This window comes from Perognathus longimembris, chromosome 10 (genome assembly GCF_023159225.1).
Source record: "Perognathus longimembris pacificus isolate PPM17 chromosome 10, ASM2315922v1, whole genome shotgun sequence".
In the NCBI taxonomy this organism is placed as follows: domain Eukaryota; kingdom Metazoa; phylum Chordata; class Mammalia; order Rodentia; family Heteromyidae; genus Perognathus; species Perognathus longimembris.
The window spans coordinates 31,740,295-31,764,669 of NC_063170.1; the positions used below are offsets into that span (position 1 = coordinate 31,740,295).

At 44.7% G+C, this 24,375-nt stretch overlaps 1 protein-coding gene across 1 annotated transcript; it reads left to right on the top strand.

Annotated features, from left to right (window-relative positions):
- The first annotated feature begins 8,344 nt into the window (after positions 1–8,344).
- Positions 8,345–24,075, top strand: Eddm3b (epididymal protein 3B). Its single transcript, XM_048355714.1, has 3 exons — positions 8,345–8,401; positions 22,415–22,514; positions 23,213–24,075. Exon 3 carries the CDS (start codon positions 23,231–23,233, stop codon positions 23,669–23,671), a length of 441 nt encoding a protein of 146 aa, XP_048211671.1. The 5' UTR covers positions 8,345–8,401; positions 22,415–22,514; positions 23,213–23,230; the 3' UTR covers positions 23,672–24,075.
- The last annotated feature ends 300 nt before the right edge of the window (positions 24,076–24,375 follow it).

Below are 24,375 nucleotides of genomic sequence, written 5' to 3' on the forward strand. Positions count from 1 at the left end.
CAGCTCAAGGATGGCACTCTGCTACTTTGAGCCTCAAAACAACTCACAACTCTGTTCCCAGCACTCTGTTGGCTGGTTAGAGACAAAGACTCTCACAGGGACCATTCTCTGCCCGTGCTGGCTGCAGATCATGAGTCTGTACATAAGGTCACTTTACTCCAATTAAAAGCAACAAGATGGTCCACATAGAAGTAGTTTTTAAGCATGATCTTACCTGGAACTTATTAAAGGCCAAAGTTACATCTGACAAACTTGTAGGAATAGTCTGTCCTTCTCTGTGGGCCTACTGGAAACTGTTACAAAAAAACCTATAGACAAACTGGAATAGCAACTAAACAATCATTTTAGTAGCTGTAATTTTTTCTTTTCCCACTTTGGAACAATCACTTAGGACAATTTCACATCTAGAAATGCATTCTTGATTTCTAAAGCCTTTTACTAAGCTCTGCTTTAACACTTCTACTTTAGCTTCCATTTGCACTTGAAGAACTCTGAAACCTAGAGGCACCAGGTGCAGCCCATTGCTTCAGGCTGCTCGTTTTAAAACAGCCCTTTTTTCAGTCCTAGTTACTGCAAATGACAATTTTTCCTTAATGCAAGAATTACAAGCACCAGAATTACAAACAAGAATCCAGACTTAGCATCTTTGCTTTTTTTTTTGGCCAGTCCTGGGCCTTGGACTCAGGGCCTAAGCACTGTCCCTGGCTTCTTCCCGCTCAAGGTTAGCACTCTGCCACTTGAGCCACAGCGCCGCTTCTGGCCGTTTTCTGTATATGTGGTGCTGGGGAATCGAACCTAGGGCCTCGTGTATCCGAGGCAGGCACTCTTGCCACTAGGCTATATCCCCAGCCCCGTCATCTTTGCTTTTTCAATACATTCAAATTGCAAAATCGTACAGAGATCAAATTGCATCAGGTAAATTAACTTTTTAACTTTTTAAAAAAAAAACTTTTCTAATTCTTAATCCCTCCCAAGGGGAAGTTTTAGAAATACCAGTCAAATCATTAATTTTTTACCATCAGGTTTCCAGTGTGCTCATCTGCAAGGAAAAGAGATCAGACAGGACCAGAAAGGCCTCCACTGGCCTGTCCTACAGAATGGGCCTATACCCATCTAACTTCTTAGAGCTTGATGAACTGCCTTGGTGGCAGCTTACCCTCTTCCACCGTGCATGGACTCCCCATATGGCCTGTCCCACCATGTGTGGACTCTCCCCAGGACCTGTCCCACCATGAACTCCCCCCAGGGCTTGTCCTATCATGCTGGCTGCACACTAGGGCCTGTCCCACCATGTGTGGACTGGTTAAGCTGCACCGTTGCCAGATCACCTCTCACCCCCAAGATAGGCACACTGGACTGTCTTAAGTTTTCCTGTCTTTTTCTCTTGATCTTTGACTGAGAAACCCAAGCATTTCTTTAACAGTGATAAACACACCTTTACATCCAAATTTCTAACATTTAGCCCCAAATTTTAACAGTGGAGGAAAATGAATTTCAAGTTCCCAATGCCTTTTGCTAAATCAGATAACTTGATGACAGTGCAAACAGCCTTCTTCATTAAGATACCCACATTTTTAACCACAAATTAAAGAAATCTTTTTAACTATAGTTCCTCTTTTAAACAATGTAATAATATTTTAAAACATTTGGTAACACCCAAACTTGATGAGCTTTTTGGAGTTTAAACTTAAACTCACCCATTTTTACATCTTATTGACAGTTTTAATCTTGAACATGTTCGCACATGCACACACATACACATTCATGCAAAAGATCTTAAAGTGTACAAAATAAATATTGGCCATACATTTTCCAGTGACAAGAGTATTTTTGCCAATTTTACTCTTGCAGATGACCAACCAAGATTTAAGACAAAACTTTTAAAAAATGACTTTAACATTCTCCTGCCTCATTTACCAGCACTTGCTAGTTTTAGCAAGACATTTTAGCACAATAAATATTTTTCTGCTGAAGATGGCTGGAAGGGGGTTCCCTGGACTAAGACTCAGCCCACCCGGTACTTGACTCTTGTCTCAGCCTAATTTTGACTAGCGCATTTTACAGATCAATTGAACTTTAAATACCTTGAGTTGGAAGAAAATGGTTACTTGAAGCTGATCTCTCTTCCCCTGGGTCCTCTGGATCCTGGGGAGCCTGGAGAGCCTTTTTGGAACTTGATACTTCTTCTGGGAAGACACAATCATTAGATAACTTACCTTTCTTTAGAATCCTTAAAATGTTGCATGATTAGGTCTAGGGGAAGTTTCTCACCTGAGGCCACTTGTCCCATGTCTTCCTGTAAAGTAAGTCCGGTCACACAATAGCGTAGACAGACACGACTATACACAGAACAAAGAATAAGTTCAAAATTTCTCCTTTTGACAAAATTCATACACATCATTCCCTATGAGGACCTTCAGAAGAGGGTCAAGGCGTCCCTTGACCACCCTGGCCTTAGAGAGCTCTGCTTCATCCAGCTTCTCTCTGTCTCAGGCCTACAGACAGTGCACTTTTCAGATACAGAGGGACCCACAGACAGTGCACTTTACGGTGCACTTTTCCCATACAGAAACAGAAGCAGATAGGTTGACCAACCTCAGACACACCTCCGGAGGTTTCTTTTCTTCATCTGGGCATCTTCCCCCCGAAAAAGAAGGTGGTTTAGGACTCTTCCGGGCCAATGCACCAGAAATGTTACAGGGTTCAAGGGAGGAGATTTCACATCCCTCCAAGAGTCCACCACTCAGAGACTGTCTCAAGTAAAAAGATGGATTTATTGGGGAAGTAAAAAGTGAACTGACTGGCCAGAGATGCAGCACAGACTCAGGAACTAAAACTGTGACCATAAAAAAGCGGGCTGACCAGCCAGGGACACAGTATAGACTCAGGGGCTATCATTGTGACCCCGAGTGGTGCTCAAGTTGGGGTTATAAAGGCAAATACCACATGGTCAAGCCTGCCACATGCTGGGGGCCAATGAGGTTACAACACTTACTGAGCATGTCAGGTCATACACAGGTGGCAATGGAGTTACAATCTGCCTCATAGTAACTGTTTGAACCAACCTATCATTTTAGTTAGAATTGGCGTGTGAATTTGGTGGGCCCCACACAGTGCAGGGGGATATACTTACTCATGGGGGCAGAGATGTCAAGCTTTTCTCTTGCTTCTAGTTAATTTCCAGCAGCAAAATTAGTTTAAGCACCTGTTATAAATACACTTCCAATAGACTGAAAGTGAGTTATATCTATGGTAAGAGCAATAGCATAAGCATCTGGGGTTTGAGTGCTTATTGAGATAGCCTGTGAGGAGTTCCTGCCCTTGGTATGTCTATAGGGCTGAGGCCACTGGTGAATCAGAAATCATATATTTTGAGACCTTGTGATTGCATCCTCAATTTTAAATTCCCTTTGCATTTCCCCATCACTCATGGTTAGCTGCTGCAATACTGGCAAATATTACACAGACTGTGCTATTTTAAACACTGAGAACAATTCCTCATTGGTAGTGGTTCTTGGACTTCTGCCCAGCAGGTGGTGCTCCCTGCCCTTACTTGAGCCTGCTCTCTAGCTAAAGGCAGGACTGCTAATGTTATACCAAAGGATCAAAACAAAAATGGAGGGAGCCAGGCACTGGTGACTCGCTCCTGTAATCCTAGTTACTCAGGAGGTTGAGATCTGAGGATCCTAGTTCAAAGCTATCCCAGGTGACTGTCCATGAGACAGCGTTCATGAGCTTCTTGTCTCCAATTAACCACCAGAAAACTGGAAGTGGTGCTGTGGCTCAGATTGATAGAGCACTAGCCTTGAGCAGACAAAGCTCAGAGACAGTGCCCAAGTCCTGAGTTCAAATCCCATGATCCATAAAAGCAAAAACAGAAACAAAACGGAAGGAGCCAATCTGCAAAGAAGCTCTCACTTCCTACTTGCTACCTCGTGTAACAGTTTATTTCAGAAATTTCCTCTGACTACAGCATTCCAGATAAGCCGGGGCAGAGGTCTAGTAAATGGCTATCTCCACCAACAAACTAATGCCAGCTTGTGCAGTGAGACATGGAGCACGCTCTTACTCACTGTGGGGTATGGGTTATCAGAAGAATCAGACAGAGCATTTCACACAGATACAAGTCTATTTTATCCTCCTACTTGAGAATTAAGGATCTAGCAGATGGGAAGAGAAAATCCCAAGCAGGCTTCCTGAACTAAGTGTAAGGTCCACCCCTGAGAGGGCTCCATGCAGATGCCCCGCACCTGTTTAAGTCTGCACCCAATACCTGAGTTACCTAGGTAACTGGCACACCTGGAGGCAGTTACCTCCTCCTTCTCTGAGGTCACATCCAATCCACCTGGCCAGATCTCCCACCTTTTTCTATATAACCTGGTTGGCTCAACACGAGTCTCCGCTCTCTTTCTTTTACTCTCTTACTCTCTTTCCTTTTCTCTTCTTCCTTCTCCTCTGTCTCCCCCACCCATCTTGTGTGGGCTGGCAGTTTGCTCTCCCCCCACTAAATGCCTTTCTTCCGGAACCATGTGGCAGTTTCCTTTCCTTCCTGGTGAACCTTACATCTGGTGCCGTGGCTCAGGAGGGGGCAGAGTCAGGAGTCCCTGGATCCCCTCCTCCCTCCACTCTTCTGAGAGTTAATCCACCTCCTTGACTGCCCCTCCTGGGACCAAACTGCCAAAAGGCAGAGGAAACTCACCTCACACTTCTCACCTTTACCATTTCTGGCTATGAATCCACCATCTCCTTTCTATGTCTGGTTAGTGACACCCGTCTACAGATCCTCTGTTTTGGCCAGTTTGTTCTCATTGCAGGGATGCCTGAATCTAGAATTTTACTCTACATCCTTGTGGACCCCCTGTCTATGTCCTTGTGGACCCCATGTATGTCCTTATGAACTCCTCTATGTTCTCACCAGACTACACCATAAAATCAAAGCACCTCATAGGGTAGAAAATTAGTCTCAATGGCTTGTACCCTTATGAGTATGACATGGGCTGGGTTCCAGGGAATCCCCTCTAGGTTCCCCCTCAAAGGCTAGCTATTCTGGGTTTGATCTGCTCCACAAGCCAAAGGAAAAAAGCGGGCAGTTTTAGAGAAATACCTCTGACAAGTATTTGTGGTTAATTCCTAATAAGTTACAGCCCCTGCCTTATGAGACTTCTTCCAGGCTTCATTCAAGGATTGGCGTCTACCACCAAGGGACAGTTGCTGCTTGCCTTCTCCCAGAGAGGCCACATTTCCACCTTTTACCCCTAATGTCGACGCCCTTTGCCAACAGGAAGTAATCAGAAAGAGTTGGCGTCCTTTTTCATAATTATTAAAAGGCCGGAATGTAAGGTCCACCCCCGGAAGGGCTCCATGCAGATGCCCCCACCTGTTTAAGTCTGTGTCCAGAACCCCTTCTCTGAGGTTACAGCCAGTCCACCTGGCCAGATCTCCCACCTTTTTCTATATAACCCGGCTGGCTCAACACAAGTCTCTGCTCTTTCTTTTTCTCTCTTACTCTCTTTCTCTCTTCCCTTTTCTTTTAGTCTTTCCCTTCTGTCTCTCCACACCTCCATCTGTTGTGGGCTGGCAGTCTGCTCTCCCCCCAATAAACTCCTTTCTGCCTGAACCACGTGGTGGGTTTCCTTTCCTGAGAACCTGAACACTAAGGACATCACTGGCATTTATTTGTTTACTTATTCATTCATTCATTTTTCATTTATGTATCTATCAGTATTGGAGCTAGAACTTAGGGCCTTACACACTTGCCTGACTTTTTTGTTGTTGTTGAGTTGTGAGGCTTGAACTCAGTGTGTGGGTGTGATCTCTGAGGTTTTTTTTCACTCAAGGCTACTGCTCTACTACTTTTAGCCACAGTACCACTTCCGGTTTTCTGGTGGTTAAGTGGAGATAAGAGCCTCACAGACTTTCTTGCTTGGGCTGGCTTAGAACTACAATTCTCAGATCGCAGTCTCCTGAGTAGCTGAGATTACAGGCATGAGCCATAGCACCCAGCTTTGCTTGGGTTCTTTGCTCAAGGATAGCTCTCTACCATTTGAGCCACTGCTTCACTTATGGCTTTTTGGTGGTTAATTGGAGATAAGAGCCTCACAGACTTTATAGCCTGGGCGTGAATCACTGGTGCCCTGGCATAACTACTTTTATCAGTTTGCTACAGTGGACTAGGATCTGATGATTTTTTCATTGGTTGGGAGTATTGCATTTTTTAAAGACATTTCTTCCCTGTGTGAGATATAGATCAATGGACAGTTTGTCCTTAGAAACATTAAGGCGCCACTGCAATTTTTACAATGTATCTGATCCTCATGATAAGAGTAGAAGGGTAGGAAAAGACTGCTGATGGGGGGGGTGGGTGATGAGAACAATGACTTAAGGTAATTAAGGTTCAAGAGCTGTGCTTCTATATATGTGGTGCTGAGGAATCGAACCCAGGGCTTTATGTATATGAGGTGAGGACTTTACCACTAGGCCATATACCCAGCCCAAGAGTTGTGCTTCATCTTAGTGGTGGTGCCTGACTATCTCAATGAGCTTTATTTCAAAGCTGTATTTCTTTTCTTTGACCTGATTTCTCTTTGACCCAATAGTTTTCCTTCATAGCTTGTCCTCGCCTTGTAATTGCATTCATTTGTAATTGCCAGAACAAATGTTTTGTCCTAAGGATCTGGATTTCTGAGTTTGTTGCAAGGAAAATCCAGACAAAATACAGAGAATCCGCATTTGGAGAGATCAAATTGGGAGTCTTTATTAGAAAGCAGTGCCTGCATGGTAGACTATTGTCTCAAAGACCAGTAGCCCAGAACAAAACCTGAACCAAGCTTTTAAAGACAAAACCCACATGTTTGGAGTGGAGCTCCAAACCCAACAGAAACAGACCTTATTAGGGCAGTAGCTCAGGTACCGGCTTAAACCTTCCATATAGGGAATATACTCCAAACTTTCCACATACAGAGATGATCAGAGGTAAGCAAATCAGACCATTTAGAAAAAAACAAAGGCCAGCATTTTAAGTTAAAAAAGCTTTCCTAAGGCTATGACATCTGCATTTCTCTGAAGCAAGGTTCTAGTAGCTCACCTTGAGCTAGGAATCGGCATTTAAAAAATGGCCTCCTGGGTTGGGAATATGGCCTAGTGGTAAAGTGATCACCTTGTATGCATGAAGCCCTGGGTTCGATTCCTCAGCACCACACGCATAGAAAAAAGCCAGAAGTGGCTCTGTGGTTCAAGAGGTAGAGTGCTAGCCTTGAACAAAAAGAAGCCAAGGACAGTGCTCAGGCCCTGAGTCCACGCCCCAGGACTGGCAACAAAAACAAAACAAAGAATGGCCTCCCTCACTACTCTAGCCTTTTCAGCACTGGGTGGAGACCCTCCTCTACCTAGCAAGGCACCAGGATGCCTTCAAGAAGTTATTTAAACTCAGCTTCCTACCTTCAAGTTCATTTTTTAGATTAGCAGTTAAAATAAGCCTCTAGTGGGAAGACACACAACCCCACCCCCCGGAGTGGGCAAGCCCACCTACTTGCCCAGAGTGAAAAGAGCCCACTGCATCAAAGTTGAGAGAAAAACAACTTTATTGACCCGTCAGGGCCATAGCACTGGCTCAGGAGTAGATACTGTGGGCCCACCCAGCCTTACAGGCTAGCTTTTATAGCAAAAAACCACAGCACAGGTGGTTAAGCAAGATAAGAAACAATTGCAACTTATTTTCTGGGCTTTCACAATTTGACAGCTGCAGATCTACTCTTAGCAAAACAGGAAAGGGTGAGGGTCGAGGGCAGTTATGGTGACAGGAACCAGATAACCATATGTCTTCATTCCTTTGTGAACTTAGCTCAGCAAACCTTGAACGTGTTTGGAGATTTACGATTGTATATCCTAACTCTTTTTCTGCTTCAGCTTGACCTTTTATCTGTGTCAGCCTATTCTTTATAAACAGGAAGGTTTGCATTTAGGTTCCCCCGGGAGATAGGGGACAGATGCCCTTTACATGCCAGGAACCTCTGGCTTCTATCAGAATGTGGGGCTGGGTGTTTTGTTGAGCGGGAAACAGGTAAGGTGGAAACTCTAAGTTTAAGATGGAGTCACAGTAGCTCAGGGTCCACTTCAAGCCTAATATGAACAACTACCGAAGAAGTAGGGATGCTGACTTTAACTGGTACCATCTTGGCCACATGGTGGATGATAGGATATTGGGTTTAACTGGCGCCATCTTGTCTTCATGGTAGAGGCAGAGAAGTCCCACCTCCCAGGTGATGGGTGTGCCTGAATTCCTAGAGGAAGGGGCAGGGACTTGAACAATAAGTTACTGGGCCTGCCAGTCTTGGGTCATGAACTCTCAAGCTCCCTGTGACCCTGCCCCTGACCTAACCTGTTTAAGACAGGACCAGCTCAGGTGTGAGTATGCCATGTGTCTCCTGCCTGCTCATGTTCTGTCTCCTGCCTCTCCTCTGGTCAACATGATATCCCACTTCAGCTCTCCATTGCAGCTGATCTAGTTTGTTGGTATTGTTCTTCTGCACTTTCTTTCCTCTTCTGCTCTCAAGGCTCAGTTTTCTGACAGTGTTAAGTGTATCTGCAGGGATACAGGTCTTTGTGACAAGAGTCCACCTGTGACTGCTGGCCTTAAAGACTCTCAATTTGACCTATTAAAACATGGCTTCTGTTTTCTCATCATATAACCCTGAGAGTTGGGCATCAGTGGCTCACACCTGTAATCCTAACTACTCAGGAGGCTGAGAGTCAAGGGTTCTAGCCAAACCTTGGCCAACCCCACCCCCCACCCCCAGAAATACCTTGAGACTCTTATTTATGTTTAAGCAAGAAAATCTCTGGGACAGTGAAGCATTGACCCCCACCTTATTGTCCCAGACTCATACAAACCCCAGGCAAACCCCCAGGTATGAGCTGACGTCTTTGATGTGCAGGCAGGGCAATTCACCTAATCCCAGCTGTAAACAATCCATCGTGGACCCAAGGAAAAGCCACCAACTTCCTAGGCCTAGTGGCACTTTCATTAACCTACCTTCTTGCTCAGACCCCTTATAAGCCTAGTGCCAGATTCACCCCCTCGCACAACCGCCAAACCCACCAGAAGGTCTGTGCTCCTTGCTGTTCCTCAATAAACAGTCCTCACCTGTGAATGATTGAGTCTGGCCTATTCCTTTTCCATTCTCCCCCATTTTTGGTACCTGAAAACCCGGAGAGGAAAAAGCACCTTGAGTAAATGGGTCCCTCCACCTGCCTCCTGGCCACCTCTCATCAAGCCTTTTTCCTTCTCTTTCAGAGGACTTTCTCCATTGGGAGCACAGAGCCCGCCAAGCTTACTTTGGGCTAAACAGCCACCTGAACCCATCTCGTGGCCTTTGCCTCTGTAAGGGGTGCATGCCTCATGGACGGCCACCCCACATGGCTTGAGGTATTATTGGGATCCTGCATAAACCCAGAAAAGGCCTCATCTCCCCCTGTTCTTTCTCCCTTACCTGTCCCCAAACTCTGATATCCAGGCAGGAAGGAGACAAGGTAAACAGCTCAGTCCATGGTAGAGGTGCCTGGACAGGGACCTGGGGACTCCAGGAATCCCTCACCCTCCTGTCTGTAGGGTCCCCAGAGACTCCAGGAGTCTCATCCGTTCCTGACCCTTAGGACCATTGGGGAGGCCCTCTTCTAGTTATTGGGATCCTTCCGTTCGCCTTCCCAAAGCCTCCGGGACACCTGAAGTGGTGGGACCAAATTTTCCAAATTGTCTCCCAGAGACACCCCATTGGCATGCCTATAGTTCTTTTTTTTTTTTTTTTTTTTTTTTTTTGCCAGTCCTGGGGCTTGGACTCAGGGCCTGAGCACTGTCCCTGGCTTCTTTTTCTGCTCAAGGCTAGCACTTCTGGCCGTTTTCTGTATATGCGGTGCTGGGGAATTTAACCCAGGGCCTCATGTATACGAGACAAGCACTCTTGCCCCATATCCCCAGCCCTGCATGCCTGTAGTTCTAAACTTAAGACTCTTGGGGTGACTGATGTACAGTCAAAGAAAACTGACTTGTTTGCCTACCACAATCTGGCCTCAGTAAATCATGATGACTGTTGGCCTGAATTCTGAACCTTCAGATTTTACTCTTACTGATTTAAACACTTCTCCAACGAAAACAGCGAGGAATCCGAGATCCCCTATACCCAAGCCCTCCTCTGCCTCCACTCCAGAGGACCCCCACCCCCGTTTGTCCTATCCTATCCACCAAGTCCTTCTCTGATCTCTGCTGAAGTCTGTCTCCTTGGGGACCCCCACTGATGTCTGTCCCCTCTGTTCTCCTGCCTTGCTCACCAAGTCCTTCTCTGACCGCCACTAAAGCCCATCCTCTCTGCTCTCTCTCTTGCCTTGCTCAACAAGTCCTTCTCCACTGTAAGCCTCCCAGCACTCTCCTCTAGAAAGGGAACTTTTCTTGCCTTGTAGCAATCTCCATCTTCCCTCTCCTTTCTGTCTGTCTCTCTCTCTCCCTCTCTCTGATGATCTCTAGACCTGAGATCATTTACCATTACATTACCTCCACTCCTACAACAGCCTTTGTGCCCTTGAGAGTGAGACGCAGGCAGGGTCCCAGGGACCCCCTCTAGGTTTCTTCTGAAAGGCTTGCCATCCTGTATCAGCAGTTCCATAGCCCAAGTCTCTTCTCCTTTCTAGTTCCTGTAACTACTTTACTCTTCTCTTTAGCTGGTCTGGATTCTCTAAGTAAAAACTGTCTGTTCCAAGCAAGCTTCCTCTGTTGACCTCTGCCCTTTCTTACTTCTCTCCTTTTTCCTCCACCTCCAAAATCCCATAGTATACCCAAAGCAAATCTATCCTTTTTGCCTTTGGGACTCAGACACTAAACCATTCCTTTTCTCTTTCCTAAGCCTACTCACTTCAAAATCTGGATTCTTAATTTCTCTCTTAAGGTAAACTCCTAGGAAGCTGCAGAGTAAAATCTCTCCCTCCTGACTCTACCCTATTCGGCCTCCTCTCCTTAGAAGTCTGTTTAGCCACCCTCTCCCCTTTATAGACCTTGGAGACTGACACCTAGGACATAGGACATATGGGGGAGTTTCTGCAACCCTCACTCTTCCACCAAGCTTACTCTTCTTCTCTGTTCTAGGTGTTTAAGTATCCCAATTCATATAAGAATGTGCCTCAGCATCAAAATTGTTTTAAAGGTTTTAATGTGCCTCAGCATCAAAGTTGTTTTAAAGGTTTTCCACTCTTGTTATCAATGTTTGTTTAAGGATGGAGATTCTGTTAAATTCTGTTTGTTTTTTAGTAAATTTTAAGTTTTGTCTTGTATTTTGTTTAGTATTGCCGGTTTATCTAAAACTGACCATGTGGTTCTATCATATTGGTCAAAATAATAATTTTGTCGCTGGAATTCCAGAAGACTTAACTCCCAGCCATTCCTTTCTAATTATGCCTCAATGTCCCCAACCTTTAGAGATTTGCTTTCTAGACTTATATATACCTTATATATACTCCTGTATATATGCCCCCTTATATATACCTCCCCTAAAAGCCACCACTATTTTCCTTCCCCAGATGAAACCAGACCTGGGTGAGCTCCCTCCCCAAACCCAATCCTCCCCTTCCCTTCCCTGCCTTCCTCACAGAAGGAAACCCCCTAATCTGGGACACTTCACACCCTGCTGTGGCCTCCCACCACCAACCAGTCCTCATCTCTCTTAAAGACCCTACAACTTTTGTAACCCAAACCCAATATCCCCTTTCTCCCACTACCTGCTGAGGGCTAAAGTCTATTATTCTCCAAAACCTATTTTTCTCCACCTTCTCACAGCCTCTTTCCTAACTCCTATCCATTCTCCTCTTAACACCTCAATCCTGGGAGTCAAAAAGCCAAATGGATCCCTAGCTTGGTTCAAGACTTCTGAAAAATTAACTAGGCAATTGTTCCAACATGTTCTATTGTGTCCAATCCCTAGCCCCTACTCTCCCATATCCCCCCAATTGCACATTCTTTTCAGTCTTTGACCTAAAGGATGCCTTCTACGATCCCCATACACCCCACCTCTAGGCCCCTTTTTGCCTTTACCTGGGAAGACCCAGACACCCTCCAAGCCTAGCAGCTAACCTGGACCATGCTTCCCCAAGGGTTCCATGACAGCCCCCATTATTTTGGTCAAGCCCTACAAAAAGATTTAGCCTCATTAGCTATCCCCTGACCCCAGCCTCCTCCTTCAATATGTAGATGGCCTTCTTCTCTGTAGCCCTTCTGCTGACCTAAACCTCAAACACTCTACTCTCCTTCTTAACACCCTTGCTTCCTGGGGTTATAAGGCCTCAAAAGACAAAGCCCAGATACACCAAAGATCAGTTATATATTTGGGACTAACCATTTCCTAAGAGGGACAAGCCATACCTCCCCAAAGGGTTCAGGAGCTGCTCAACTATCCCCCTTCCCCCCTCTTGCCTCAATCCAAGCAAGACCTCTTGGCCCTCCTCGGCCTTTTTAACTTCTTTTGTATCTGGATCGCCAACTTTTCTCTTAGAGCCAAACCTCTCTACTCTGCCAGTAAAGGGCCCCTCAAAGAGCCCCTCTGGTTCCCCCAATCTCTCAGCTCCTATTTGCCTCAGTCTTAGCCTCAGTTCCTAACTGTCAACTTCAGCTCCTATCTGCCAGCTTAAGCTCTCTGTCCAAGGCCTCTACCCTCTCCTTCCCAGACCTTAACAAACCCGTTTCCCTTTTCTATTCTCTGTCAAAAGGGAGAAGACACATTTTACCTCCTAGAGTGTTAGTATTTCCCCCACCTCATGTGCTCAGCCCCTCCCACTAGCCCCCATACCCAAACTCCCTGCCCTAGAGCTATAATTGGCCAATCCTACTTGCCACTCTGACCTACCTACTTCCCTTCTAGCCCCGGAGTTATGTAAACTATCATCTGGATTAAGGTGCACAAGCCGTGGGAGATATGGCCCCACTAATAAACCCCATATAAACCTTCTTTTCCTGACTATCTCCCACATGGTCCCCTGGAGTGGCTGGGACAGATTCTTTCATAGGGTACCCATCCAAACAACTGGATAAGGTGACATAGCGGTGGCCACATTGTCTCCAGGTTCCAGCACCTTGCACTCATACAGAGGCCCAAAAAATTTCCCTCCACAGCCCACTCCACATTCTAACCTCTCACTCCCTTAAGGATTTCCTCATCCACAAAGCTTTTCTCTCCTTGCATGCCTCCCTCCTGAATCTAGACTGTTCATGCCTTTCTCCTTGGCCCTACCCTATTCTTCAAACTCCCCCTCTAAACCCTGCTATCTTCTTGCCCACCTCAGCCCAAGAACCAGAACCTCTCATATATTCCTTTCCCCATACCCTAGATTTCTCTCTAAATCCATTCTCCCACATCTCAGACCCTTCCTATTTCTGGGGGCCCTGGCCAATTTACTGATGGCTGCTCTCTTAGTTGCTCCTCCTATATAGCAGGATATGCCATTATTCAAGGTAATCCGGAGGAACCCAGCCATCCTGTAAGTAGAATCTCTGCCTGCCCTGGCCCTCCGGGTTTTGTCAACTGGAGCCCGAGGGGGAATTGACCTGAATGAGAGACAAACCTGACACAAGGAGGGAGACCAAGACAGGATTCTGATCAAGGTCTCAAATTTTATTTTTGCACGGCAGCTTATATAGTAATCAGCAAAGGGTAACTCACGTAGACAGGGTCATTAGGTTGCTAGGTTACAGAACCATGGGATGCTCTTTCCCAGGTCAGGGACTGGGTGGAAAGTTCACAAGGTTGTTAATTAAAGCTAGACAAGGTGTTAGGCTTAACAGGCAAGGTTGTAAAAGCATCAAGTGTTCTTATCAGTTAAGTTTTATAGTTTCTTTATGTTACAACATGACAGCCAGACCCAGATGTCCTTATCAGTTAAGTTTTATGGTTTCTATATGTTATAATATGACAGCCAGCACCAGAGTCCTTATCAGTTAAGTTTTATAATTTCTTTATGTTATATCATGGCAGCTTCTTTGGCTCCCGGCATCTGCCTTCCCCCCCCCCCCCCACCTCATAGCACCTCACAGCAGGCAGAGCTGGTTCCTCTAACATGTGCCCTTATCCAGGTCCTCCTGGATTCTGTAATACTTCCTAAGCAAGGCGCCATCATTCACTGTCGTGGACACCAAACAGGGAAAGATTGCCATTCCCCTCCTTAACAACCTTGTAGACTTACTAGCCCACTCACGAAGCAGCCACTGCCCTGCAGCAGGATGAGACCTCCCCTGAGCTGCTTCTTCTCAAGGCCCCTCCCTCTACAAAACTTCCAGAGGAGGCCTTGCATTATCTACACCACCTCTTCCATCACTCTAAACTAGCTCTTCTTTCTTTCCTACTAACTACCCACTCTTTAACTCCACAAGACAAACAGTACCTAAAAGAACTCCCTGCCTCCTGTGATATTTGCCTAAAAAACAAACCCTAACTCAGACCTCTGCCCACCCCAACTCTCCATACATCAGACGAGGGGCTCCCTACCTGCCATGGACTGGCAGGTGGACTTTACTCATCTACCTTCTGTCCAACGACACAAATACCTTCTTGTATTTGTAGACACTTTTTCAGGGTGAGTCGAGGTACCTACCACCAATAAAAGAGCCTCCACTGTAGCCAGACTAATTTTTTTTTTTTTGCCAGTCCTGGGGCTTGGACTCAGGGCCTGAGCACTGTCCCTGGCTTCTTCTTGCTCAAGGCTAGCACTCTGCCACTTGAGCCACAGCGACACTTCTGACCATTTTCTGTATATGTGGTGCTGGGGAATCGAACCCAGGGCCTTATGTATACGAGGCAAGTGCTCTTGCCACTAGGCCATATCCCCAGCCCCCAGACTAATTCTTATGGAATTATTTGTGCAGACCAAAGTGCACTCTAGTGTTTGTTTATGTCAGGGTCCTTCAAATAAACACCTTTTAACACAAATGCCATTTCCCCCTGTTTAATATGTAAGCTGCCTTGGATAAAGAGCTAAACGGACACCAACTCCTGCATTCTTTGTGGTAATCACAAAGGCTTAGTGACACCTACAATGTCTTAACCTCAATTAGTATCCTAAAGTATCATATGCAGTTAAGAGTAACTGTATTTCTATTTGATCTCCTTGTTGCTTCGATTGGAAATAAAAAGGGTTTTGTGGCAAAGACTGCAGTTCCAAGCCAGCCCAGGCAGAAAAATCCCTCTAGAGCTCCATCTCCCAACTAACCAGCAAAGAGCCAAGCTGGAAGCATGGCTCAAAAACATTAACCAACCAAACATTGGAAGTGGCATTGTAGCTCAAAGTGGCAGAGTGCTAGCCTTGAGCAGAAGTGCTCAGGGACAGTGCCCAGGCCTTAACTTCAAACCCTGAGACTGAAGAAATGCCTACTAAGCTATCCAAGCAACAAGCACCTGGACCTTCAGACCAGTCCAGATAACCAGGAGCCATGGAGAGGAGTAAGAGGGTCACATCCTGGTGTCACATCCTAAATGGAGCCACTCGCCCTTTCAAACTTAACCAGAGCTGGGAGAACAAGGGAAATAAGAGGCTTGCCCATCTAATGTCCATGCTTGTCTACCTTCTAACTGGACAGAAATTTACATTCTTGCCTTTGTTACCTGCTAATTTCTGTTTCCTATCCATACTATATCTCCAGTTATATGGAAATTCCTCCTCCTCAGTAATAGGCCAAACTGGATTATGCTCCAAATGTGCTTTGCTTTCCTATGTCATTCTTGCCAACTAATCCTGCCACCTTGTCAGCCTTTTGCCTGATCTCACCTTTTCAAAAGTTTCTTTTTAACAGGATAACAGCCCTCACTCAGGACACTACCTGGGAGCACATCAAGGTACCACAGGCAACCGAACATGGCCCTACCCTGCCCAGTACAGACCTGCACCCTGAAGACCCTGGCCCCAGTGACTCCTCAACACCCCCATGTCAGCAGGAAGTAACCGGAAAAGACCACAGTGTCCCTCAACCTCTTATACTTCTTCAGGGTTTCAAATGAAGGGAATCTGCTTTATTCTCATAACTCCTTCTTGCTCCCCTCTCAGCCCATTCTTTTTGTATATCCAAAGATCCTATATGAAGGACTTGCCTCCCCCACCCCCCAGGCCCATTCTTTCTATGTATTCAAAGATGGAATATGAAGGAGTGACCCCCATCCTATTTCCCCAGGCGCATGTAGACACCAGGCAAAACAATTCACCTAAGCCAAGCTGTAAACAATCCATTGTGGGCCCAAGGAAAAGCCACCAACTTCCTAGACCTAGTGGTGTTTTCATTAACCTGCCTCCTTGCTCAGACCCCTTGTAAGCCTGGTCCCAAATTCACCCCTTGGCACAACCTCCAAACCTGTGGGAAGGTCTGTGCCCCTTGCTGTTCCTCAATAAACAGTCCTCGCCTGTTGATGAGCGAGTCCGGCCTATTCCTTTTCCATTCTACTCCATTTTCCCAACACCTACAACCCTAGCCCCATGAGGGTATAAAAGTCCCCCTGGGAGACAGTCTAACTCAGTTTTCCTTACTCCTTTATGGGAACTTGGCCTTGTCAGCTCTGCTGGCAATAAATTCTTTTACTCTATGACTTTGTCCATGTGGTCTTCTGGGATAATTTCCTTTCAATCTTTCCTTTGTTAAATAAACTTGTTACTTTACTATAACTGTACTTTCTCTTTCTAGAATTATTTCTGTACTGTCTGAGAACAAGAGCCCACCACACTCATTCATCAGTACAAACACACACACACATATATACGTATATATATGTGTGTGTGCACATATAAATATACACACGTTTGTATTATGAATATACATTTATGTTCACATGTGTGAATTTCAGCCAAATATACATGATATTAAAGCTTTATTTTTTTTGCCCCTGTTATAAGATGTGCTTGTGCTCATGTCTGGGTTGTGTACTATTTCTCTGTATTATTATTATTATTATTATTATTATCATTATTATTATTGCCAGTCCTCAGGCTTTGGAATCAGGGCCTGAACATTGTTCCTGGCTTCTTTATTTTTGCTCAAAGCCAGCACTCTAACTCTTGATCCCCAGCACCCCGTCTAGCTTTTCTGTTTATATGGTGCTGAGGAATCGAACCCAGGGCTTAATGCATGCTAGGCAAGCACTCTACCACTAAGCCACATTCCCAGCCTTCACTTTACTTTTCTAATAAACCTTTTTTTTTGGCCAGTCCTGGACCTTGAACTCAGGGCTTGAACACTGTCCCTGGCTTCTTTTTGCTCAAGGCCAGCACTCTGCCACTTGAGCCACAGCGCCACTTCTGGCTGTTTTCTATATATGTGGTACTGGGGAATCGAACCTAGGGCTTCATGTATACGAGGCAAGCACTCTTGCCACTAGGCCATATTCCCAGCACCCACTATTAAACTCTTTTTAAAAAAAAATCCATACAGGGGCTGGAACTCAGGACTTAGGCACTGTTCCTGAGCTTTTTATTCAAATCTGGCATAGTACCACTTGAGCCACAGCTGCACTGTTGGCTTTTTGGTGGTTAATTAGAGACAAGAGTCTTATGAACTTTCCTGCCCAGGCTGGAAGCCTCCTGTGTAGCTAGGATTACAGCTATGAGCCCACCAGTGCCTGGTTTGGAAGTCAGTTTTTTTGAGCACTTGACTATTTTTGAGTCAGAAATAAATTCCATGGAATATACTGACTGTTCTCCATTCTTCCCACTTCCCTCATTTCCATGTAGGCTGCAACCCATTCAGTCTCTTACACAGGTGTCTGGTTTTGTGTTTGCTAACAGGAAGGATTAACATGATGTAAAATACTAGCACTTAGGCCAGTCCACTTATTGATAGAGCTGAATTCCATGCCAATAATTCTGCACTGAAAGCTCAATCATTTTACTTTATTTTTTCATTTTTACTATATGTTACTGCTTATGAGGGTATAAAGCCTAAAACAAAGAAAATAATGCTTATGTGCATTTAGTCAAGCTAACCATTAATATAATGTTTGCCTTTAACTCCTGGCTACTGTACTCCACGCGTTATTTTCTGTAGGCCCCAGCCTGTCTGACTCTGAACGGAGTGTGCACATCTTTTGGGTCTCTATTTTCGTCTCTTCTAGATATAATTCTGACACTTATCCAAATGGGAAGAGAGCATTTTGGAGTAGCTACCTTCCCAGTGTTGGCCAGCTGAAAATCAAATTTCTTAGTTTTTCTTCCTCTGTGAATTATAGCACTAATAGAGATAAGAAGTTGTCATATCTGATGCTCCCAGAGGCAAGACTCCAGTAGAATGTGTTATACAGTGAGAAAACAGAAACCACATTTTGTTTTGTTTTTTGCCAGTCCTGGGACTTGGACTCAGGGCCTGAGCACTGTCCCTGGCTTCTTTTTGCTCAAGGCTAGCACTTCACCTCTTGAAACACAGCACAACTCCCTACTTTTTCTGTGTATGTGGTGCTGAGGAATCGAACCCAGGGCTTCATGCATGTAAGGCAAACACTCTACCGCTAAGCCATATTCCCAGCCAGAAACCACATTTTGAGAAGTCAAATTGGTAATTTTTATTAGAAGCCCAGCAACCATAGGTGGGCTCTTGTTACAAAAACCTGTAGCCCTGAAAATATACTTAACACAGTCAGAAAACTGAGCCTTGAGAGCAGAAGAGGAAAGAAAGTGCAGAAGAACAATACCAACAAACTAGATTAGCTCCAATGGAGAGCTGAAGTGGGATACCATGTTGACCAGAGGAGAGGCAGGAGACAGAACATGAGCAGGCAGGAGACACATGGCATACTCACACCTGAGCTGGTCCTGTCTTAAACAGGTTAGGTCAGGGGCAGGGTCACAGGGAGCTTGAGAGTTCATGACCCAAGACTGGCAGGCCCAGTAACTATTGTTCAAGTCCCTTCCCCTTCCTCTAGGAATTCAGGCACACCCATCACCTGGGAGGTGGGACTTCTCTGCCTCTACCATGAAGACAAGATGGCGCCAGTTAAACCCAATATCCTATCATCCACCATGTGGCCAAGATGGTACCAGTTAAAGTCAGCATCCCTACTTCAAATAGAAATCAGAGTTTTAGGCCATGAGACCAATTGCAGAGATTTTGTGTGTTAGGCATAGCCACATGCCCCAACATGCCCAATAGATAGGCAGTGGTGAAGGTCAGATAAAGCTTTCATTAGCCTTCCTGTACAGGCACCTACAGCTAACAAAGACACAGAAAGCACTTCAGCTCATCTTCAGGGTACAGGCATAAGTGTTAGGTTTAGATAGAAGACAAATTTTGGACAGGGGCAAAAAGCAAGCAGTCTTATCAAAATATGGTGTGGTTAATTAATTGGTGCTGGGGGCTCATGCCTGCAATTCTAGCTACTCTGGAAGCTGAGCTCTGAGGAGATCTGAGATCAGCCCAGGCAGAAAGATCCATGAGATTCTTTTTGTTGTTGGTGGTGGTGGTTATGGGACTTGAAATGGGGACCAGCGCCATCTTGGCCACGTGGTGGGTAGGGAATTGGGTTTAACTGGCACCATCCTGTCTTCTTGATGGAGGAAGGGGAACTACCACCTTCCAGGTGATGGTGTTATGTAGCAAAATATAGCTTAAATCAGATATATAACCAGTCACAAGAAAATAGAGAAGCCACATCTTAAAAGCTTGAATTTTGAAGTCTTTATTGGGATGCTAGAATTCTGCAAGCAGGCCAATTACAAAAACCTGCGGCCCTGAACAGAGCTTGCACCAAACTTTTAAAGACAAAGGTCCATGTGGGGGTGAGACCAAGCCTCAGCAAAGCATTCGACATTAACACAGCACAAGAAGCAGAGCTCTCCTGGGGCTAAACAGAATATCTACATGGTCCCCAAAGCAGGGTCCTCCTGGATCTATCCATTGAGGAAGGCATTGGCAATTCAGGAGATGGCTTGTCTCATCTCTAGGCCTTGGAGCTGGGTGGGCAGCTCCCCCATCTCCTGGCTAGGCCCCAGGATGTCTGTGAAAACAACATCCCCCAACACTTGGCCAGTTACAATTACTGTTACTCAGTTTCCACACTACAATGTGCACTCCTGAATTCCTAGAGGCAGGGGTGGGGACTTGGACAATAGGTTACTGGACTTGCCAGTCTTGGGTCAGGAACTCTCAAGCTTCCTGTGACCCTGCCCCCTGACCTGACCCTATTTTAGGGTCAGACAAGCTCAGATGCTATTATGCTAGTCCTCGTGTGCTGTGTTCTGTCTCCTGTCTCTCCTCTGGTCAACATGGCTTCTCATTTCAGCTCTCCATTGGGGTTTATCTGGTTTGTTGGAATTGTTTTTCTGCTTTTTTTCTTCTCCTGCTCCCATGGCTCCATTTTCTGACAGTGTTAAATGTATTTGATGGGCTGCAGGGTCTTTTTGACAATAGTCTGTTTGCAGATGCCCGCCTTTTAATAAAGACTCCCAATTCAACCTCTCATAATGTGCCTTCTCTGTATGTCACTGACTGGATTCATCTTACAACAAACTCTGGGTCTGGGTACTCTCCTTGAGCTTTTTCACTCAAGGCCAGTTAGTGCTCTACCACTTTGATCCACAGCCCCACTTCTGGTTTTCTGGTGGTTAATTGAAGATAAGAGTCTCATGGGACTCTGCTGCTCAGGCTGGCTTTGAACTGGGATCCTCAGATCTCAGCCTCCTGAGTAGCTAGGATTGCGGTCATGAGACATTGGCACCTGGCTTCATGAGGTTCTTATCTCCAATTAAACACCAAAAATCTGTAAGTGACCTAAGTGGTAAAGTGGCAGCTCTAAGCAAAAAAGCCAAACAAGAATAGAAGGCCCTTTAAGTTCAAGCCCCAGTACTGGCATAACTACACACACACACACACACACACACACACACACACACACACACACACACACCCTGGTTAATTATGACCTCAGTCCTCCTTACATCATCATAAAATTCATGGATATACTCCTGGTATTCATAGTAAATGTTTTTCCACATCTAAAGTAAAACATCACTTATCTGACACAGTAAGTGTTGATAGTAAAAATGTTTGTGATAGAACAATCATAGTTGCATCACAGTGCCACATGACTATAATCTTAACCACCGAGGAAACTGAGATCTGAGGATTAAGGTTCAAAGTCAGCCTAGGCAGAAAAGACCCATTAGATTCTTATCTTCAATTAGCCAACAAAAATCCAAAAGTGGAGGTGTGGCTTAAATGGCAGAGAACCAACCTTGAGCTAAAAAGCTAAAAAAGAGCAACCTAACCCTGAGTTCAAACTCCACACTCACCCATATCCATAAAAAAAGAAGATACTAGCAGAGCACTTTATTAAGATCTACTTTCCCTTGTACTCTTCTTATAATTCCCCAAAATACTTGCTGATGCTCTACACTATACTATAATTAATATATTATAGGATATGATGTTTGAGAAACCATGGTTCACTTTCTTAGCTTGCTATTTTATTCAATTTTTCCAGGCTAAGGATCAAATCCAAAGCCTTGTACATACTTGGTCAGTACTCTACTACTGAGCTATTTCCTCAACCCCTTAAGCTTGCTCCTTGAAACACTGATCCCCAGCTACTCAGGAGATGGAAGCAGGAGAATTATGAGTTTGAAGCCAGTCAAGCTAAAATTAGTGAGACCCTGTGTGTCTCAAAAGCAAAATAAAAGCAAAAAGCTAGGTTGAGCACTGAGTTAGACTCTGAGTTAGTATTTCAGTTCTGTGTGTGTGTGTGTGTGTGTGTGTGTGTGTGATCTTTCGCTGTCTTTTTCTTCTTCTCTTCTTTCTTTCCTTCCTTCCTTACTTCTACTCTGCCTTCCTTCTTCCCCTCCTCCCTTCCTTCCTTTCCTTCATTTCCTTTTTCCAATCCTGAGGCTTAAATTCAGGGTCTGAGCATTGTCCATGAACACTTTTGCTCAAAGTTAGCACTCTACCACTTGAGCCACAATTTCACTTCTATATATTTAGTGTCTAATTTGAAATAAGAGTCTCATAGGCTATTCTGCTTGGACTAGCTTTGAACCACAATTGTCAGATCTTAGCCTCCTGAGTATCTATGATTGCAAACAAAAGCCACCAGTGTCTGGATTAGTATCTCAGTTTATACATAATTTGTACTTTGGGCTAGATACCCTTTCTATTCTCATTGAAATAAGTTTAGGGACCAGATCTCTGACTGTCTCCTGAAACTACAGCTAACTCTAAGGTCACGTATCTGCCATGCTTTGCAAATTCCTTTGTGCCAGGACTCATTCTTTGATGTTTGTAGCCTTTGCCTGAGTCTAGTCTCAGAATGAACTTAGTGTTCCACATGAAAGGGTAGGCTCACACAAAAAAATGTCTCTCTGACTCTGCTCTCTCACCACGCCCACATCACCATGAGTGCTGTTTCTTTCTCAACTGCTGCAGACTTCTCAGAAACAAAGGAAAGAAGGATATAGACTCTGCTCTCCAGATCCCCATACCAAGACCACTGCAGCCAGCAACGTGAATACTTGATCTGAACCAGGTGAGTTAGAGGAGTCCATGATGGGATACTGGATTTCAAGGCCCAAAATCACTCAGTGGAGACTGACATTTCAGATGGTAAAGAATAAAAAATGACACATTTTGTGTTCCTTTGAACACAGAATCTTCTGAGAGTTTGGTTGCTCACTAGAGCTAGCTGGGTTCCTAAATTTAAATAGAAAGAGAGGGTACACAGGTGATTAAGGTCATTTTCAAAATGCTTTTCTCTTACTTTTTTCCTCCAATTTCATTCTTGGCTCACATATTCTGCCAGATATTTTTTATTTCCTGTAAACTTTGTTATTTTATGAGAGTAATCATGATATAGCCTGTGAACCACTCAGTAAAATTAAGCACAGATACTTTAACTGGTGGGGCAAGGTATTTTAAAGTAGAGCTCTAGCCAGGCACTGGGGTGGTATTCAGAAAGCTGAGAATCATAGTTCAAAGCTAGCCTAGGCAGAAAGTCTGTTGGACTCTTAACTCAAATTAATCACCAAAGAGCCAGAAGCAGAGTTGGGCTCAAGTGATAGAGTGCCAGTCCTGAGTGAAAAGCTAAGGTACAGCATCCACTCTGAATTCAAGCACCATATCAAGTACTAAATCAGTTGATTAATCAGTTAATGAATTAATAAAGTGGAGCTTCACCTGCAGTAATATTTCATTGTACTTTCTTCTCTCTTCCCTGTGCAGCTACAGGTGACCCTGGTGGCTGCCATGGCATCTTCTCTGAAGGTCTGGGGCAGTCTTCTGGCTCTCCTCTGCCTCCAATTCAGGCTACCTGTTCATGGACATGACATTTCCAGGAAGGAGTTTATGGCAGAGCACTATCTAAACCCAAGCCAACAATTTCATATGTACAGATGTGATGTACTTATGAGGGAGAAAGCTCTGAAACACTCGACCTCTCACCTCTTCATTTATGCTTCCTGGCACAAAATCAAGCAAGTATGCAATAGTGTCAACTGGAAAAAGCTTTACAGAAATGCCTATATATGGGCCCAGACTCCCATCAAAGTGCTCAAATGCCACTGGAACAGTTTCACAAATAGCTACAGAGAGATCAGGAGCTACAGCTATGTTCAGTTCCATTGTAATATGGATGGGTATGTGAAGAGCATAGAAGACACGAAGACTATAGATCCTATCTACTACTAGAAAGACTATCTCAGTCCCAGGGCTTTGTTGTTGTGATTTCCTTGTTTATTATTTTTCAGATTGGTTCTTGCATTTTTTTCTCCAGCTGCCCTTGAATCAAAATCCTCTTATCTATGTCCCCTGAGTAGCTGCAATTACAGGTATGCACTACCCCACTGTGTCCCAGATTTTGGGAGAGTATTTAGTAGTTCTCAAGAGGTGGCCCCAGCCTATGTAGTCACTATCACTCCTTGCTTTGCATTTGTATATCAATGTTTTCCAATTATTTTGTTTTGTATTACATAGATTTTTTGAAAGTACAAATTTGCTCTACAGTGTTCTTTGCATAGAATACTACTCTGTCCTCATTTATTTAATTCACTTCTGCCTGTGTTGTTGTTGTTGTTCCAGTACATGGGATTGAGCTCAGGGAATGGGTGCTCTCCCTTAGCTATTTTTTCCAAGGCTGGTACTCTACAACTTGAGCCACAACTCCTCTACTACTGGCTTTGTTGATATGAAAGTAATACCCTAAAGTATAGTGTTTTGTTATGCTAAGTGCTTTTGTCACTGGATGTAGGTAAAGATTTGTGAAGTTTCTCTTTTAAAGTAGGGACTCTTCACTTAGGGTCCTTGACTGATTATCAAATAGGAATTTCTGGACAAGTCACAATGGTAAGAAAACTTAGCAGAGCTTTATGGAGTAGGCAAACAAGCAAAGAAGC

Coding starts and splice junctions, on each gene's coding strand:
- Eddm3b (XM_048355714.1), top strand. CDS start 23,231: ATGGCATCTTCTCTGAAGGTCTGGGGCAGTCTTCTGGCTCTCCTCTGC.